Below are 18,119 nucleotides of genomic sequence, written 5' to 3'. Positions count from 1 at the left end.
TGGCACAGAAACCCTGGAGGCTACTTTAGAGAAGTCCGAGTGAAGAAACCCTGAAGGCCGCTCCTCCGCTCCGAAGCTACCGCCGCCCAACTCCATCCGATACCAAAAGCGATCAGTCTCTTCAACATAGCAGCTTAGTTGCAAGCAGGTTTGCGCATCACTATTGTTTTATGCTTTTAATCGGTAATCTCTATATACATAAAGCATCATGATTGAAGTTTCGAATATGTAATTTGATTTCACATGCGAATTTAAATATGCTTGAATATCATGAATGTTTGTCCATGTTATTCCTGTAATCGAGTGCCATACAAGTTCAGGTTTTCGGAGGTCATGCTGCTGTCAAACTCCAAACCCGTGGTCGCTCGCTAGCACATCGCTAAGCGAGCTTGTAGCGAGCATTCGCTGAGCCTTCGCCAGGCGAAGCAGAGGCAAACGGGACAGTGGCTGCTTTGTTTCTTTTCTATTATGCCTTATGTCTATCTAACCAAGACTTATTATAATTCTGCATCATTTGGCCTGAGATTATGACTGTTGTGTTGTAGTGCAATTTTCAATTGTACTTTACTTTGATGCTCTAACCCGTGTGTTGAATTGTGCAAAGGTTTACATATTCCCGAGGAAACGGCCGGCTAGGTATCCCACTTTAGGTGTGGGAGATCCTTATGGAGATTCACCCTGAATTATTCAATTGATTTTAATGTATTCATTTCATGGCAAAGATTCACCCGAATGGCTTAATTGATCTTAATGTATTGATTTTAATATGGACCTAATTACCTAATTGATTACGGCTATCTAAGTAATCACAACACATTGCCTTTAAATAAGTGATCTTGGACCTCTCTTTGTTACCCCACGATTTCGGTACTACGGTCATGTCCCGCGAATGTAGGGATACACTTAGCAAAGACCCTTCGGTTAAATCATCATAAAATAAATCATGGTACCTCGGATGTTGCCTTCGAAAATACGATTTTGTCCCTCGATGACCCTTCGGTGTAGCCTACGGTTAAATGATGATCGTCCCTTCGAATGCTAAGGTATCCTTACAACTGTTGCCTTCAATGACCAATCGATGACCCTACGATGACCCTTTTACATCCAAAGGATAAAACTACTTACTTCTCAATAGTAAGGACAGTTTACCCTCCTAAGGATAGGAAATGCCCATAACGACCTTAGGAAGGTATAACTCTCAATTACTGGATCATAACCTAAAACATTTTCCACCCCTCACACTTTGCCAGTCCTAGAAAATCACCACTTGGTATACATTCATACTAGAATCATTACCAAGTTATATTTTTCTAAACTGTTTTTCAAAAGCAAACGAGATAAATACTTTGTATACATTCATACGAGAATCATTACAAAGTTAAACTCTCTTTTCGAAACATTTTCAAACAATTCACCAATACTTTTCAGACAAAAATATAAGTGATCCAGCAATTAAGAGCCCATGGATAACCATGGATACAAAGGGTGCTAACACCTTCCCTTTGTATAATGTACCTCCCGAACCCAAAATCTATTGAGGTTTTTCCTGTTCTTTTCCACCTTTCCTTATTGGATAAAAGAAAAGTCGGTGGCGACTCTTGCTATCCGCGACATTGCGATAAAAAGCAAAACACCCCAAGTCAGTTCACCGTATGATACTACCATATACACACAACAACCAAACACCCAACCTCGCAACCTATTCATGCCACACACCTAAACCCAAGAATCAAACCCTAACCACCGACAACAGTCTATAGCCTAAATGATTCATACGATTCAGCGTCATGCTATCGTAGTCCCCCACCAATGACCACCTAAACATCTCATCGCCACAACACTCAACCATTGTTTGACTATAGTACACCCCAGAAACCATTGATTCGTTTTCAAAACGATTCAATGTCCTAATTCGGACAACCATACCGTCCACAATTTACCCAACCACGACGAAGTATTAGCATTTTCACAAAACTTAACAATACTTTTTGCTAACATGTCATGACATATTAGATAACTATTAGATCACAATTTTTTTTTCAAAACTACTTAATTAACCGCTTATTTGAATGAATTTTAATTTTTAATTTTAAAATCTATTTTGTAAACTAATTTTAAAAGAAAATATGTTTTCCTTAATATGTTTTCGTTGTTCTTTCCTCTTTCTAATTTTCAAAACCAAAATAAAAAATCTCTAAAATCTATTTTAACTTTTTTAGTTTTTAAAACCTATAAATAAAAAATAATCTTATAAAACTAGACTACCAAACAAATTTTATAATTTTAAAATTTTAAAAACTAAAAAATAATTTTACAAAATCAAATCAAAGAAACCCTTACTGTTTATCATATAAACATTTAAGTGTAAATTATTTCCATAATATATTAAACTATTTTCACCTGAACTACACTTCATAAACTACTATAAATAATCTCATAAGTATTAATAATAAACAAATAAACTTTAGAAAATCCAAATAGGCTCAAAAATAACACCCACATCATCTCTTTTTTTTTTACTAATCGTATAAACTATTAATTGTTGGACCATATTTTTAAAAATTCAAAATATTCATAATTTAGCAAAAACAATTAAAAATATCATACCATAACAACTTATTTTTCACACACAATACAACTAAAACCTTAGTTTTCTTTTAATATGAATAACAAGATTCAGGACCTTCTAAACGAATATAGTCATACATTATTCCCTGAAAGCGTGCCAAAGGACCAAAAGCCATAGTTTGTGTTAGAAAAATAGTATTATCTCCATTGAATAGCAAAAGACTTGGTACATCAATGTTGAATAGCCAATAAAGTCCATGAATGCCATGTCTACCTATTGCATAATCTTTTCCAATAACCCCAGTAGTAAATATTGGAGGATCTTGTTTAATACTGTTCACTCGAACCTTTAAATTCAAAACCAAAAATAATTGAATGAGCCATGATAATATAAAATATAGGTATTTTATAAGTTCATGATTATATTGTAAAAATAATTGAATGTGTTTTTATCATCATGTTCCTTACCTGTAATTCAGAGACATTTGCACTTGCAAGAGCCAATCGCAATTTATATATTTCACTTTTTCCCACGTCATCTAGGTTAAACTTTATTTGCCATGTAGTTCCTTCATAAATATCTTCATTTTTCTTTCTGTATTTCATATACATAATAACAATTAATCTATGTGAATAAAAAATAGAACCAATCTTTAAACTTATTATTTTTAAGTGTACCTTGTAACCTGTGCATAGAACCAATCTTTTGTGTAGTCACTAACACCAACAGTATAAACTAAATCTTCATTTGGATATAACTCTGCATATCTTTCCCACAAGCCATACTGCCTATACCTTGATTAATCAACCAGACTTATTAAAACAAGTTAAAAAATAGCTTAAAATTTACACTATAATATTTTTGAATTTTTTTTTTATGTTGTCTAAAATGTTTTGTAAGAAAGAGTAACTAACTTGTCTGGATGATTTATAAAGAGCTTGTTTATGAACTTTGGATTAGGGTCTGGAACGTAGAACTCGGCAGCAGAGCGATCAGGGATTCCGATCTCCCATAATGTTGGACCATTTCTTGGAGGCTCGTAAATAATGTCACCAAAGTTTATTTTACAACCTGCATGTTGCGTATAATATTCAATATCACATGAACATTGGTGTATTAAATGGTGAGAACATGTATAATAATATTAACCCGCGATTATGTTGATGACAATATTGTTCGAATATTCTCCGATGAAACCTGGAACCCATGCATATAGATTGTAATTCCCACTTCGTATATTTTCTATCGAAAAGTATCCGTCCTCGTTTGCTCTACACCAAAATTGGTATCCCTAAAAAAAGATATTGTGAGTAAAAATTTCTATCTAATCATCTCACTCGTTGGTTCCTTAGATTTATTTATATTTGGCCACAAACCTTGCATTCTCTTTGCCAAGATCCAGCATCTCCGGGTGGTGCCAAACCTATGTACGCATCTTGTGCTTTTATGTCCTTATCACTTACAAACCTAAAAATTAATGGTTATGATAGAATTTTGTAAAACGTTAATTTTTATGTATTTCATTGACATATCAAATGATTTTTTTATTGATGTTAATTTTTATATAGATGATCTATATGATAATAATTTTTAATTTAACCGTGAATTTTATTATACAAATATGTGATGAAGAGTTATCGGAAGTATTATGTTATTAACTTTGTCTTACCTATCACGAACTAATAACGTGCCACTAACACTTCCTCGTTCGCTAGACTTTTGAAAATCAATCGAAGCTGGAAAATCATAGGGCCAACTTTGAACTTCCTTGTTCATCTTGAAGTCATTTTAAGTGATCTTAATTAGTACTTAAATAACTAGTAATAACTATTTGTTAGATTTATCATTCATAAATAAAACCAAAATTTATCGACTGATTTTGATTATGAACCTGATATTTGGCATCTTTCCATAGCTCTAGTGAATCCTTATGATGATCTAAAATGGTATTAAGATAGACAAAAGTTGGCCCAAAAACTTTTTTCCATGGCTCATTGGGTTGGAGTTTAAGAACTATGTCCTCTCCTGCATAATGAGCACTAAGAAACATCTGTAGACAAAACAAAAAATATTGCAAACTCTTTGTTTTTAGGTTATATATACTTTAAATACATGTAATTTTTTTTTGCATTATTAAAATTAAGCATCCATCAACTACATATATAAATCATTAAATTGTATATCATTAAACAATTTGACTCAAAATAATAATGAGTAAATATTGTGAATAAGATTGATATATTTGCAAAGAAAAAAACTTACTGCAAGAGTGATAGGGCCAACATGAGAGGTGAGATTTTGTTTGACAAGGCCACCTGATCGGAACTCATTGCTGGGTATGATTACCCAAAACCCTATTGCTTGGTTTGTTTCAGATTTTGAACTTGTCCATCCATGGACCTTAAGGTCTATATTTTCACTTGAGTATTGGTACTTGTCATCAACCTTCAATAGTTTAAGTCAATAGAAAATTTTAATAACTATAAAAATAATATACATGAAACCCCTTTTTATCTTTTAAAAAGATAAAAAAAAAATTATTTTAGTTCTCTACCTATTTTTTTTTTTTAATTGTTGAATTATAAATATTAAAAATTTATTCACATAAAAAAAATCGAACTTTAAAAAAAATAGTTTGTCTTAAATGGATTTAATATGAATGAATAATTCTTGATATTTCATCTTTGTCAAATCTAAGAACATCTACCATAAACATTTTTGTTATATAATGATTCCTTTTTTTTGTTAATTTTATCTAATAATATTTGTTTCATATATGTATTTTAAGATATATTAGGTGTTAAATTGTGTTTAGTGACCTACTATTTTTTCAAAAAGAAATACCTCTCCTTTGAACTCTTGTTCCACAGGATTAACAAGCAAAACAGCTTCTGGAGGAACAAGTTCTTCTCCTCTTCCAGGTAATCGATCATCAGGTAGAGGCATAAACCTTTGTCTATCATCCCCCAAAGCCATGTAATGAAACCTAAACGTTTAACACCATTAACAATTATTAATATTCTCATTAAGTTAATTAATCATAATTAAATAGTTAATTATTTCTTACTTGTCTTTACGAAGTTTATAAACAATTCTTATTTGAGGTATGTTGAAAGCTGGCCACTCTTTCAAGTGTTCAAAAATAGCATAAGAGTAGAATCCTGATGAATTACGTAGCATCACATACCTACATAATCATTAATTAATTAATTAATTGTTTAAATATATATTTAAGCTTGTTTCTCAAAATAATCATTAGGAGTACCTTTTGTCTATATTTAGAGGTGATTGCTTTCCCTTTAGAGATGGATCCCATATTCTAGTAAATGAGATTTCAACTTGTTCATCTGTTTTCATTATAACATTATAACTTGTTCCCACAACCCTGCATTATTCCCACAACTATAAATTAAATTAAATAATTAAATGTCTAATTAAGTGGAAAATAATTGATTCCGTTGTCACATACCTCTCAAATGTCCCAAGTGTTCCTGTAGTTCCAGCTTCACTCCAAACAACATCCCAATATCTATTAATGCATTGAGAACAAACAACTATATGTTATAATTGCATAATTAGTATACAAAAAAAATTAATCTTGGTTTATATATAAATACATACCCTCTATTCTTCATTTGGTTAAGATCTTCAAGCAAATTATCAATGCCATTATATTGTATTCTAGTCACAAATCCACCAGGATTTGAGAAATACACTTTTACTAAACCATTGTCCATAACCACCTGAAATTCCAAGGTCAAAGTTTCAATATGCTACAAATTTATAATATTACCCTAAATTCTATAAACTTACATCATTTTTCTCTATATACAACTGCACTGCTTGTGAGGACATGTTTGTAATTTAACACAAACTCACACATAAAACCAGAGAAAAACTGAAGAAGAGAATAAGAGTTTTAAGTTCATAATGCTATATGGTACATGATGTGTGTAAAATGATTAAGTAAATTAATTCGGTTTTCATGGTCATTTCTTTACTCCATCGCTAATGTAGTCGTGTACGTTTAGGATTGTGGGGACAAGAATGACGCTTAAAGGTTAACAATCATTTTATAAAAATGGATAGTTGTTTTAACTTGAACCAAAAGGGAGTGAAGATTTATAGGCGGATAGTTGTAATAAATAAATGAACAATACAAATTTGAAATTTTGGAAAGTAAGGATTCAAAATTCACTCTAATGGGAAGTGTTGGCATGTAAAAACAAGTCAGTATAGTAAAGTGGTATTTCAATGAGAGAAAATTTGAATATTTGTGCAATGACGTGTTTTCTTCTTTAAATATGAGAGATTGTTGGCAACATAACACGTTAGACAACGTGGAATACAAGTAGTCGTTAGATTGATATGTGTGGTTGTTATGACATTCACGTGAAAGATTATTTTCTCAATAGAATGAAAGGATCTATATGTTTGACTTTCATTGTTTCGCTGTTTCACTATTGGGCCTTTGTCTTCTGCGTCTTGCAGACAATCCATAATAGTTGCTCCCAAATCCTTGTTTCTGCTTCGCTGAGCGAGGGTTTGTGACGCGTATTCTTACTCGGACACGAAGTCTATCGGCGTGGAAGTTCTATATAAGTTGTCGTCGTTCTTGGGAATATGCGCATTATATGTCTCCCTCTTGTAAGACGTTACATAATGTCGGGAATGATTGACATGTCTCCATATACTAGTCAATAATGATGTTTACCTTTCTTTAAAGTACTCAAGTGCCTTTTGAACTATTTTAAGGAGATCTTTACCATTGATAATGCGGGTGATCGTGTGATCCCTAATGCTCGAGTGGGGTATAAAGGGCTCTCGAAGCGTCATTTTACCTTTTTTTTTTGTTAACGACCTGCAAAAATAATATTTGTCTACTTCTTTTATCGTTCTTCTCTGAGAGCGTTCTTGTTCTAGTGTTGTATTAAGTTCATAAAACTTTGCTCATTGGAACTGGTCTTGCATGTTTAATTGTTCCTTCCTTTGAGTCCCAAAGTTCAATGTTATCTTTTTTCTCCCATTCCCTTTTTTAGGGTTTCTAAGATAGTGAGCGGTCAAGCTTGCTCGCTTGCTACATTGTACCTGAATTTGTTTTCTTTCACAACATATTTTAATCATGGTGATCATGTTAACTTTGACCAAGAAGGACGGTAAGGATATTTTAGGCAATTGGGTAGATCCAAACATACTGGGGTTGTTTTCTCTTTTGTTCGTGAAGATGTTTTTTTACCAAATATTGACTGACATGGGTCCTGCAACTGACTGTTGAGTATTTACCCAAGACGAATACAAGAGGATCTGCAACCAATACAATGGGTGTGTTATCCTTTTCATGAATGTCTATTCACCTTCATAGGCTATCACCTTTCAATGAGTTTGGTGTCAGTGTATTAAATCATTTTCTTATTTTCCCTTCGCAATTACATCCACTGAACTGAGAATTTGTTGAAGTTTTCCAACATTGGTGTGAGTATAAGGGGGTAAGTTGATTGTGACGTTGTTTTTTCGTCATTTTAAAACCTAAAACATCTCTAACTAGAAGAATGGTTCTAGTTTACTCTCCATGAGGAAAAACATTGGATATTTCAATACTTTTATCGATTACATTAAGCATTTCAAAGACCACTTTTACCTGGTTACTCCTCTTAATTAAGAAGCTCGTGTGAAGATCTCCCACTTAGAACCTAGTCATACACCCGTATGCACGAACGTATTTCGTGAGTATTTGAACCAAAGTCATTACTTGACGGAGGTGGGATCATATCTCTATAAGGAGGGAGGCTTGTCTCAGAAGGAGTTATACTTGAAGGCCCAACTGGTGGCCTTTTGTAAGGAGCTTAGATATTTTGGTGGAGATTTCTCTTTTTAGAGGGCGTCAAAAAAAGGTTGAAAAAGGTGCATCCTGACCTGATGGTTGGTGGACGCCAAATCAAAGGAGGAAAGGAAGAGAATATTCAAAAAGTTTCTTAAAAGCCTTATTTTCTCTGTTTCATTTTCTTGACTCTTCTTTGATGTCTCCTTTGTTGATTATGCAGATGCGTGAAGAGTGGAGATGTTATGCGATGAATAAGGAATGAGATTCTGGTTGCTTCTATTTTGGTTGGCATTTCGAGTACGCCTTATGTTGGGGGGAGCTTTTGCTTTGGGTGCACATGTTGAGACTCTTTTTCATTTAATTTTTGGGAAGATTGTTTAGACTACGCCTCCCCCTATTCGAGCAAAAGTTTGGGTTTCTCTGACCGGGTCGTAGTAGATGAAATCTTACCATTTCCACAGCATGAGGCCGAGGAAGAGTTGGCTTATATCTTGGAGTTAAAATAAATTAAGGTTGAGAAACCTCCTCATAAGCATCCCCGACTTAGATATGCAGGAGTTAGGCTTTCATTCTGGTGTAGTCAAAACCTGTATTACTATTTGGTCCTGGCCCGAGGACGAATGAGGAATTTTGGTCTTCAATTTGTGATGAAGATTATACTTACTTCTTGAATCTCTCTGAGGAAGCTTGGAAAAGGGAATTGGCTAAGTTGTCTTACCATACTCGTTGGGCATCGACCATTTTGGTGTTTGGGGTTGTTGGCTAGGAACATGTTTTCTTACCTGACTATCTTCGATAAGAATTCGAGAAGCTCAATGAACAATTTGATGACCTTATAGTTGAACAGAATCAGTATCCGGAGGAGATCCAAGGTGCTTATAACTCATTCCTAGCTATGGAGTCCTTTGTGGAGTCTTTCTAGTACTCTGGCACCCTAGTTAAAAGGGTGAAGTTGCTTACCCGTGAAGTAACTGAAATAAAAGAGGCTTTGGTTTCCACCCAAGCATCTTTTTCTAAGTTGGAGGCTATTCTCGAAGAAGGAAACAGATCTTTAGATCCTATCTTGAGAAATATATAAGAACAATATAAGTCTTTGAAAAAGTCTCAGGAGAGTCAAAATAAGGATGACGACGGCCTTTGGGAGATGGCCAAGAGAATCTTAATCTCTCTAAGAAGTTGGCCAAGTCATTGCAATAAATTCTTTCTATTGTCGTGGATGCCTTTGAGAGTGTCTTGAAACAAGTTTAATGTTTTTGCCCTACCGTGTTGGTCTCCCGAGATCGAGTTCATCTTAGTTAGGTTATCAAGGATGGGAAAGTGGTATCTGGACTAGTGTGCCCTTTTTTTATCGGCATACTTGTATTGGGCATATGTGAATCTTTGTTGTTTTTTCCCTGTAACATATATAGTTTAGTTTATTTCTTACTTGAGTTTTACCTGATCAGTGGTGCTGATTCCAATTCCCGGGTTTGTTTCTATAGGACTCAAACTTTTTTTCGAGTTTATGCTCGAAGTTTATTAGACGTCTCTTTAAATCACACCCAACCATGGGTCATTACCCCTTTCATGCCCCCAGGTGAAAACCTGGTTTGAGGACGGTGTATGGTAGGCTCACCATGGCCTATGGAGTGGCTAGATACCAAGAGGGGCACAATCGATTATTTGCCACTTTGTGGATTTTTTTTCTTTGTACGTTTGCATTGGCTTCTTGGAATTTTGACTTTTTCAGTCATATGTCTGTGGCGTTTGTGACAACATCCTTGAGTCTTTGTGATGAGGCTTTGATTTTTCTAGTCATACTCGAGACTCATTTTTTCCTTTCATAATCACAAAGGAAAAAATATTTTAGTGAAAATTTATTCCTTCTTTAATTAAGCAAACATACTGTATTATGGTAATATGTCACTGATTTTTACAAAAGAAAACTTGGAACAAAATAACTAAGTGGTTATGCCACTGCTTGTTGAACATAAGGTGTGATAGTTGTTTTGGACTTCGACTAGATCAACAACTTCTGCTTATTTGGTCGAGACGACATGCCTTACCTATAGGGGGTTGAATCGCCATGTCCATTAGATTTTCGATCATGGAGGTCACGTTGATCTCCATGACTTTGACTTCACCTTATTTATGGTCTTGTTGGAAAGACTTGTAAATTCTTTTTGCTCCAGAAAGGTTGACGATTATCGTCATCGATTTGTCATGGGCATTGTGGTACTTTAACTTGTGATGGACCAGGGAGGCTACATCGTCTATGGCTTATGCGAAGGGTCAACCTAGGTTGTAGATGTAGACACTCCTTCAACAAACTACCATGATTTTGGAGTCAATAGTTCTAGTATCCATTACTTCTTATAAGGTGACCATCAACTCGATGTATCCCCAAGGATGGGTTACATTGTCGTCGAAAGCCTGTAGGTCATAACTTCTCCTTTTTAACTCCATATTCTCAAAGAGATCATATTATATGATGTCACGGGAGTTTATCCCATCAAATAAGTGCCCCAAAGATGTTAAAATTGGCGATTTAGGTCATTATGACCAAAGGAAATATCTCGTTCGAGATCTTCAAATTAACTCGTTATCCTGGATTCCGAGGATTGGCCTCTCCAAAATATTGGTCGAGGTGTTTCCTTATTTCTTGCTAACAACCATTAGCTCATGAGTCTCCTGATTCTCTGTACTTTTAAACGTGCTGCTTGCTCTCGGGGAAACTCTTCTAATGGAAGTGATGTATTTGCACTTCCCCTTGTGTCTTTCTTCTTCCCCACAACTTATATAATTTCCTTTGTCCATGGACACAACTTCAAACGTTTTTTTGGATTTTTTTTTCTTTGGGGATTCTTCCTGACCCATCTTTCCGTCCTTAGTGTATTCATACAACTTCCCTTTCTTGATCATCCCTTCGATTGCATCCTTCAGCCGAATCTAATCATTTGTGTTGTGGTCATGACTCATGTGAAAACATAAGTATTTGGACTTATTTTCCCGGGAGGACTTCTTAACATGATACAAGTCCCATATCCCTACTTCTTTAAACTTCGTGCTCGCGCATTATTTCAAGATTTTTTTCCTATGAATTGTTCAAAGGAGTGTAAGTATCAAACCTAGAGCGAGATCACGCTCATTTTCTTCTTTGGACAGGCCAATGTATTTCTTTGATGGTCGGATGGGTTAAGCACTTCTTAATCCCCACCTCACCCTGGTGACCAAGAGTTTTTCTTTGTTGTTGATGTATGATTGCACTCTACTCAACAAGTCCTTCAGATTATGCGCCTCTTTGCGCCCTAAGTTTTCTCGTAATGCATAATCTAATCTAAGGCCCCTTTCGAAGATCCATCACTTCAGGCTTTCATTTGAGCCTACAACGATCACGACCACTTTGATAAGACGATCAATGTACCACCACAAGTTTTATTTCTTACCTTGCGTAATTTTTCTAAGCACGACCATGGTTTTTTGTTTCATGAACCAAATAAGCTGAATATGAGCAAAAAAAACTATTTTTTTTAACTAAATGAGCTGAACTTGAACTATACATAGGTTGACTCGTTAGGTTCATGAGTTAACTCGATTATATATAAGATGGAATATATTTGCATTATAAGTAGGATTAAAGATGTACTTAAAATCTTAGCCATATAACTTATTTTAATCTAATAATTTTAATTGATAATTTCTATTCTCAAGTGAGCAAAATATATTTTAAGAATAATTATACAAATAAAATCAACATATATTTTCTAATTTTAAAAATATCTTCTAAATTTATTTAAATTTAATAAAAAAATATCTTCTAAATTTCTTTTAATTTAAAAAATATCTTCTAAATATATTCTAAGAAAATCTACATCATATAAAAATATCTTTAAATTAAAAAAAAAAAACATATAACTTTAATTTATTTTAAGATTATCTTTAAGAAAATAATTTTTAAAATTTGTAACATATACCTTTTATATTGTTTTGAAAACTTATTTAAATTCAAGGATTTAAATATGAAATATTTATTAATTTATTAATTTTTATTTTATTTTAATAATTAAAAAAAACATATTAACTAAAAAAAATGTTTTTTAAATTTGTGATGCAAGTAAGAAGAACATAACGAGTTGAACCAATTTGTTTGTGAACTTATAACAAATCGAGTTTGAGCTTAAAAAAGAGTTTGTGTCGAACTCGAAGTGGGATTTAGCTGAACGAATTCTTAAAGAGTCGAGTGGAACTGAGGCGAGTCCGACTCGACTCGACTCATTTCCATCCCTACAGGCCACGACTAATCTTATGAGGGTTAGTGCGAAGATCTTGCACGTTAAGGCCCCGCTGGCATGATAGTGGTCCATGCGGTCATCAACATGCTCCACATGTTCCCCTTGATCCCCAATTCAGTCGTAACTCTAGAGTTTCAATGACTTCTCCAATGACCTTGGGATCTTACTATCTAAGATGCAGGAGGATATGGGATTTTTCTTCCGCACCTAGGCAGGAGCGTCTTATTCGTATATTTTCCTCCTCTAAAGACGGTGGACCTCGAGAGAGGTATAACTACCTTTTCCTCCTTCAAGATCAGGGGAAGGAATATGATATTTATGGTATCGTCAACGACTTGGAGACTTCTGGATTTATTATTGATTCCTTATTGGTTTAGGGATAATGGCTTGGTTCTTTAGCGAATTCTCCTCTTGTACAATGTTGTTCCTCGGATTGACATGGTATAAGTTATCTTTAATCTGGAATAACTTCTCTCTTAGGGCCCGAGAATTCTATTGTTGCACCATGTGGTAAACAATGTTCAATAGTTCATTTGTTCGATTCACGCCAAGATTAGCATGCACTGGTTAAAGGTTGGGAAGTATTTCTTGTCCCGACATTATAAGTAGTGGTGGAGGTCTGAGTGAAGGCTTGCCCTAGTGAAACTGTGGAGCATATCCAAGGAATATAAGAGGTTGAGATGCTCCTTGAACTGTCCTAGGTTGGACATGATCTTGTCGTGAAGGAACATATTGAAAAGCCACCAGAACATGATCATTCTTCCCTTAAGAAGGAGGTGGTGGATCTTTGACATTCTCAACAACGGTTGCGGCAACTTGCCGTTGGACAATGGGACGAATAACTTTTAAAAGGTCACCATTATCAATGGATCTGATGAAAGATTTGAAGAAGTTGGAATTCAGTAAAAGTGATTGAGAAATGGAGATTTGCGCTTCGAATGGATGATATCTAAAGTTTTAATAGAGGAAATTTGATTGAATCATGAAAAGTTTATCCTGAAAAATTGCAGAAATCAGAAATCGATTTCCACAAACGGCGACAATATTCCATGGCGAAACTAGAGTTGATCGAAAAGTAAGGATTCGGGATTCGTTGTTGTAGTTTTAAACTTTCGATGTGGTGGAGAGGGAATTGCTCTGCAAGATTAGCAATCAAAAGTTCAAATCAATATGAAAATTATAAAGTAGTGTTTAAATAAGAGAGTTTCAATATCAGTTCAATTCGCAACTTTACTATTAGACCTTGCAAACGACCGGGAGAGAAAATAAAAAATACATGTGAATACATATATTTTCACATACATTATACCACTCGGTGCTTATCTTGATTTGGGGTACAAGTATAACATAAGGCATGATCCTATATTATGGCATTAGATCATGGCACTTGAGAACAAGTCACAAATTTCACATTTCATTTCTTGCCCATCGCACAAACTTGATGTGTTCTTAATAGTTTATAGTATAATTTCCATAAATAGATAAAAAATATTCTCAAAAAGAAGTTAATCCTACTTAAAAATAACTTGATACTATGATTATTGTAATTTATATTTTTGTATTTACTACTTTTCTTTCCATTTTAAAATAACAGTAATATTTATTACTTTTCTTTTCATTTTAAAATAACAGTTGTAAGAAAGTATATCAAATAAAAATATCATTTTATCTGATTATTTTTATTAATTAATAATATATTTTAATTATCATAAATATTTACTGGACATTAACAAATGGTTGATTTATGGTTCAATCTTTAACAACAATATTCTTTTCTATACTTTTTTTTTCTATTAAACATTTATCATCTACAATTCAAAACTCAAAATTTTAAATATTAAATCAAATTTTTTAAATTGAAAATATATAAATTTTAAATATATCATTTCTGTACATCTAATCAATTATATTATAGAAAAACCAAATACATCAAAATCAATTTGACTCTTTTAAAATTAAAACCAAACCATTTCTAAAATTGCTTTTGACTCTTCTAAAATTAAAAAAAAAAATACACAAAGTAGAATATTCATATAAACGTACTTTAATTTATTTCCATCAAATGCAGAACTATATTAGTCATCTTCAAATACAATAATGGATTATGTATATATAGTTTTCTGATATTTAATTATATAATGATGACAATGCCGATGTGTTATAATGAACACACTAGAAGAAAAAAAAGTATATCTCATAAGACTTGTGAAGCAAGCAAATGGATTATACAGAAAAAGCAGATATGAGAGATGCAAAAATGTTTCATCTCTGTTGTTAATGGACCTCACTTGGATCTGCCTTTCTCTGCAGGAGGAAAGATCCAAGTATAACAGCAATACCAATGATGGCTATTGAGAAAAGAACGAGTTTAGTTGAGAACTCATTCTGCGGCCGCGGCCGCCGCCTCCGTTGAATGCCTTCGTCTCTTTCAGGTTCCCTCACATTCCTTCAAACAAAACATACATACATTAGCTTTATCACAGTGCAAGTAAAGACGACAAATTCTCTATGAGCTTGTATGCATAGAGAACAATTATCTATGAAGAATTGAGATCGACACGACACTGACACATCAACATTCGTATTTTGAGAAAGTGAAATACTTGAATTCGTGTTTTGAGAAAGTGAAATACTTGAATGTAACTATGTTGGACTAATAGCAAAGTTTCCTTTGTTGTGGCTTCTTCAGTTTCAGTATAATCTAATTTCGCAATGATAATTCTGATCCTTATGAAGCATATACACCTCGAACATGACTTTGACACTGACAAGGAGACACCGATAATAATTTGAAAAAATAAATAAATTAAATGTCATCACAAGTTTTGGTGCAGATGTCCAACACAGACACCATGGACACATCTTTTTTCAGATGTGTCTGATGCTACAGAATCTATTATTGTATTATAGAAAACATAAAGAATAACCAATGTATTAGAAAATTTGCATAATTCAGTCAACATATTATCTAGTTTACAAGCGAAAAAACTAACCAATGTATTAGAAAATTCGATAACGTGAATGGTGATATTTCTTACCTTGAAGAGTCAACAGTGCTATCTTGAATGATGCCGCCATTGCACTTAGCTTCATGATTGTATCTTTCACGAAGTCTAACATATTTGTTACAAAGGTGACACAGTTCTGTTCGATTGCCGCATACTTCCTGTGAGGTAAGTATTATAAGCTGAGATTAGTGCGAAAGAAAATCCGTGAATAAAATCGTCTAACTCAGAAGTTTTTCGTAAGCAGAACCTGATGCTCAGCTAGATCAACTGCTGGCAGTGGGAATTCACAGAAGTCACAAGTGACAATCCTTTTCGGGCAATTTTCACCTTCATGGATATTTATAATATCACGATCCATTTTCTCACTGCACAATGAACATGAAACCTACACAAAAATGCCAAAAGTCTGCAATGTGAAATACCATATAGCATTGCGGATAAATAGCGGAAACCGCATAGCGATTGCAGTAACGCATGTTGCATACACATAAAAAAGGGAATGGGGGACATAACTTATACACTGAAAAGTTTAAATATTACGGTGAAACAACGGAGTTCTCTTATTTTCGCAATTGTTGCTCCATCAACAGGGGAAACAAGAATGGCGTCCACAATTTCCCTAATAGCAAAACTAGGACGGCGTCACGATTTTCATATTGGATTCATCAAAATCCACTACACTATAGTGCCGCTATTTGACAACACGGTTAAACCTGCAACCCTATTTTTATTAAAGCTTGGTATTCAGTCTTGCGACAGACTAATTCAAAGGGACCAACCCCACCGTCCACTAGCAGAAATAGGCCCTTTTAAAGCCAGAACAAAGCTCTGTATAGACTAGCCCAACATAGAGATTGATTGCATCTAGCGGAATTCGATCCTGAGACCTTGAGAGGAGCACACTCTCAGGATCCAAGCCTTCACCATCATGCCAACCCCTGGGTTTACCCTATTAATAAGAAATGTATGTTCCCTGTTTTTTCTTAATTTCTTAATAACATGAACTTAATAGATTTGTCAATGTCACAACTTTCTGAAAAACTGAACAGTGGAAGAAAACGAAAAGGTAAAAGCATCAAAAACTTGACATACTGGTGCATGAGTTGTTAAATAGTGCTCCTCAGCATTTTTTTTGGGAATCATATCACCACAAACTTTGCACTTTTGGAGGTTCCTTGAACAATGAGCATTATGCAAGTCAACATTTGCAACAGGAATAGCTCGATCACTGAAACCATCAAATCAAAAAACAAATCATCATCATCAGATTTCTTTCTAAGATTACAACAATTTTCACATGTTTCTAGTTTCACCCACCAAACAAACAATCCCAATTTCATATAAATATAAAACTATACATAGATAAAATAATAATAATAAAATAATTGTAGAGAATTTGAGGTGTTTTACCAGTGAGAACAAATGATAGTAGCTTGATCCAACACAGTTTCCATTGGAGAAGATTGAAAATAAAACTGAAAGTATCAAATTCTCGGAAAGTAAGAAGAGAGGGTGGATTTTGATTTTGATTACTAAATTAAAAAAGAGTTTGAAAATTGAAAGGAAAAGAGAGATCTTGAGATTCGGATTATAGGAGGAGATAGATGAATTTGTTTGTGTTTGGGGACAAGGTTGGATTCGGTGGATCTTTTGGTTCTGTTTATGTTATGATGGTTGAGATGACTTTTTCGTGTTTTTGGGATTGAATTGATGATTGAAGGCTTTTTTTACTCTTTAACATGTTGGAAAGTGACATTAGAAGATGTTTACCATACAAGCCTTTACATCTTGTTTGGTTCTAGGTATAATGAGTGGATAGAAAGCTAGAAGAAAAGAAAAATTTGTTGAAATGTGTTTCCATTCCACTTTTGATTTTTTTTTATAAAAATAATTACTTTTTCAATTAAAATTCTAAAATAATTATTTTTTCAAATATTTATCAAGATAACTATTCAAAAAACATCCAACCTAGGTGCTAGTTGCATTGCCGCATCCAATGAAAATGGTATTCATTGGCGTTACATGCAATGGTGCATGCATGTGTAGGCCGTATGTAGGCGCCACATACAATGGCGCATGCATAGTGCACTCTATGTATGCACCAATGCATGTGGCTATTGCTCCACCACTTCATCTATAAATACAGCATCGCCCTCCCATAATTTTTCACACTTCTTACCCTTTCCTTCCATTTTCCTTCAATCTCCTTCAATTTTCTTTAAAATGTCTGCATATTCATACTTGTGTCCTTATTATATTTACAAGAGAAATGTCAATTTAATCTTTTCAGCAGTGCAACCTCCGATGAAGATCCGACTTTGGAATGTATATATGTTTGAACATCTTAACATGATCTTGGACCGTTGGTTAGATGGAGACATTGCAGATGGTGAAAGGATCATAAGAATTCAATGGCTTGATACGACGTTCAACCAAAATGGAGAAGTTCG

The 18,119-nt window shown here is 34.0% G+C and overlaps 2 protein-coding genes across 3 annotated transcripts; both read right to left on the bottom strand.

Annotated features, from left to right (window-relative positions):
• Positions 1-2,578: 2,578 nt before the first annotated feature.
• LOC127118651 (probable rhamnogalacturonate lyase B) lies at positions 2,579-6,519 on the bottom strand. 2 transcript variants are annotated; one of them, XM_051048885.1, is made up of 15 exons: positions 6,383-6,519; positions 6,191-6,312; positions 6,039-6,098; positions 5,835-5,954; positions 5,637-5,756; positions 5,414-5,555; positions 4,832-5,014; positions 4,461-4,619; positions 4,239-4,345; positions 3,946-4,036; positions 3,719-3,860; positions 3,484-3,640; positions 3,247-3,363; positions 3,037-3,163; positions 2,579-2,915 (listed from the first exon to the last, which is right to left on the bottom strand). In XM_051048885.1, exons 1-15 carry the CDS (start codon positions 6,422-6,424, stop codon positions 2,658-2,660), a joined length of 1,947 nt encoding a protein of 648 aa, XP_050904842.1. In that variant the 5' UTR covers positions 6,425-6,519; the 3' UTR covers positions 2,579-2,657. The 2 variants fall into 2 exon arrangements, with proteins under 2 accessions (XP_050904842.1, XP_050904843.1); XM_051048886.1 differs by having other exon boundaries at positions 3,247-3,357.
• An 8,170-nt stretch (positions 6,520-14,689) lies between these two features.
• LOC127118650 (uncharacterized) lies at positions 14,690-17,426 on the bottom strand. Its single transcript, XM_051048884.1, has 5 exons — positions 17,080-17,426; positions 16,762-16,897; positions 15,917-16,054; positions 15,700-15,827; positions 14,690-15,107 (listed from the first exon to the last, which is right to left on the bottom strand). Exons 1-5 carry the CDS (start codon positions 17,121-17,123, stop codon positions 14,936-14,938), a joined length of 618 nt encoding a protein of 205 aa, XP_050904841.1. The 5' UTR covers positions 17,124-17,426; the 3' UTR covers positions 14,690-14,935.
• Between the last annotated feature and the right edge of the window lie 693 nt (positions 17,427-18,119).

The sequence above is a fragment of the Lathyrus oleraceus genome, chromosome 2 (assembly GCF_024323335.1).
Source record: "Lathyrus oleraceus cultivar Zhongwan6 chromosome 2, CAAS_Psat_ZW6_1.0, whole genome shotgun sequence".
NCBI classification, from domain to species: Eukaryota; Viridiplantae; Streptophyta; class Magnoliopsida; order Fabales; family Fabaceae; genus Lathyrus; species Lathyrus oleraceus.
This window is presented reverse-complemented; position numbering and strand designations above follow the sequence as displayed.

Bases quoted from the DNA above. Each gene is read 5' to 3' on its own strand.
- LOC127118650 (XM_051048884.1), bottom strand. From the start codon at position 17,123: ATGGAAACTGTGTTGGATCAAGCTACTATCATTTGTTCTCACTG. The intron at 16,898-17,079 runs GTAAAACACCTC...TGATGGTTTCAG, and splicing joins ACTATCATTTGTTCTCACTG to TGATCGAGCTATTCCTGTTG. The intron at 15,828-15,916 runs GTTCTGCTTACG...CTTACCTCACAG, and splicing joins TTGATCTAGCTGAGCATCAG to GAAGTATGCGGCAATCGAAC.
- LOC127118651 (XM_051048885.1), bottom strand. From the start codon at position 6,424: ATGTCCTCACAAGCAGTGCAGTTGTATATAGAGAAAAATGAT. The intron at 3,164-3,246 runs GTACACTTAAAA...TATGAAATACAG, and splicing joins TTCTATGCACAGGTTACAAG to AAAGAAAAATGAAGATATTT. The intron at 2,916-3,036 runs GTAAGGAACATG...TTGAATTTAAAG, and splicing joins CAAATGTCTCTGAATTACAG to GTTCGAGTGAACAGTATTAA.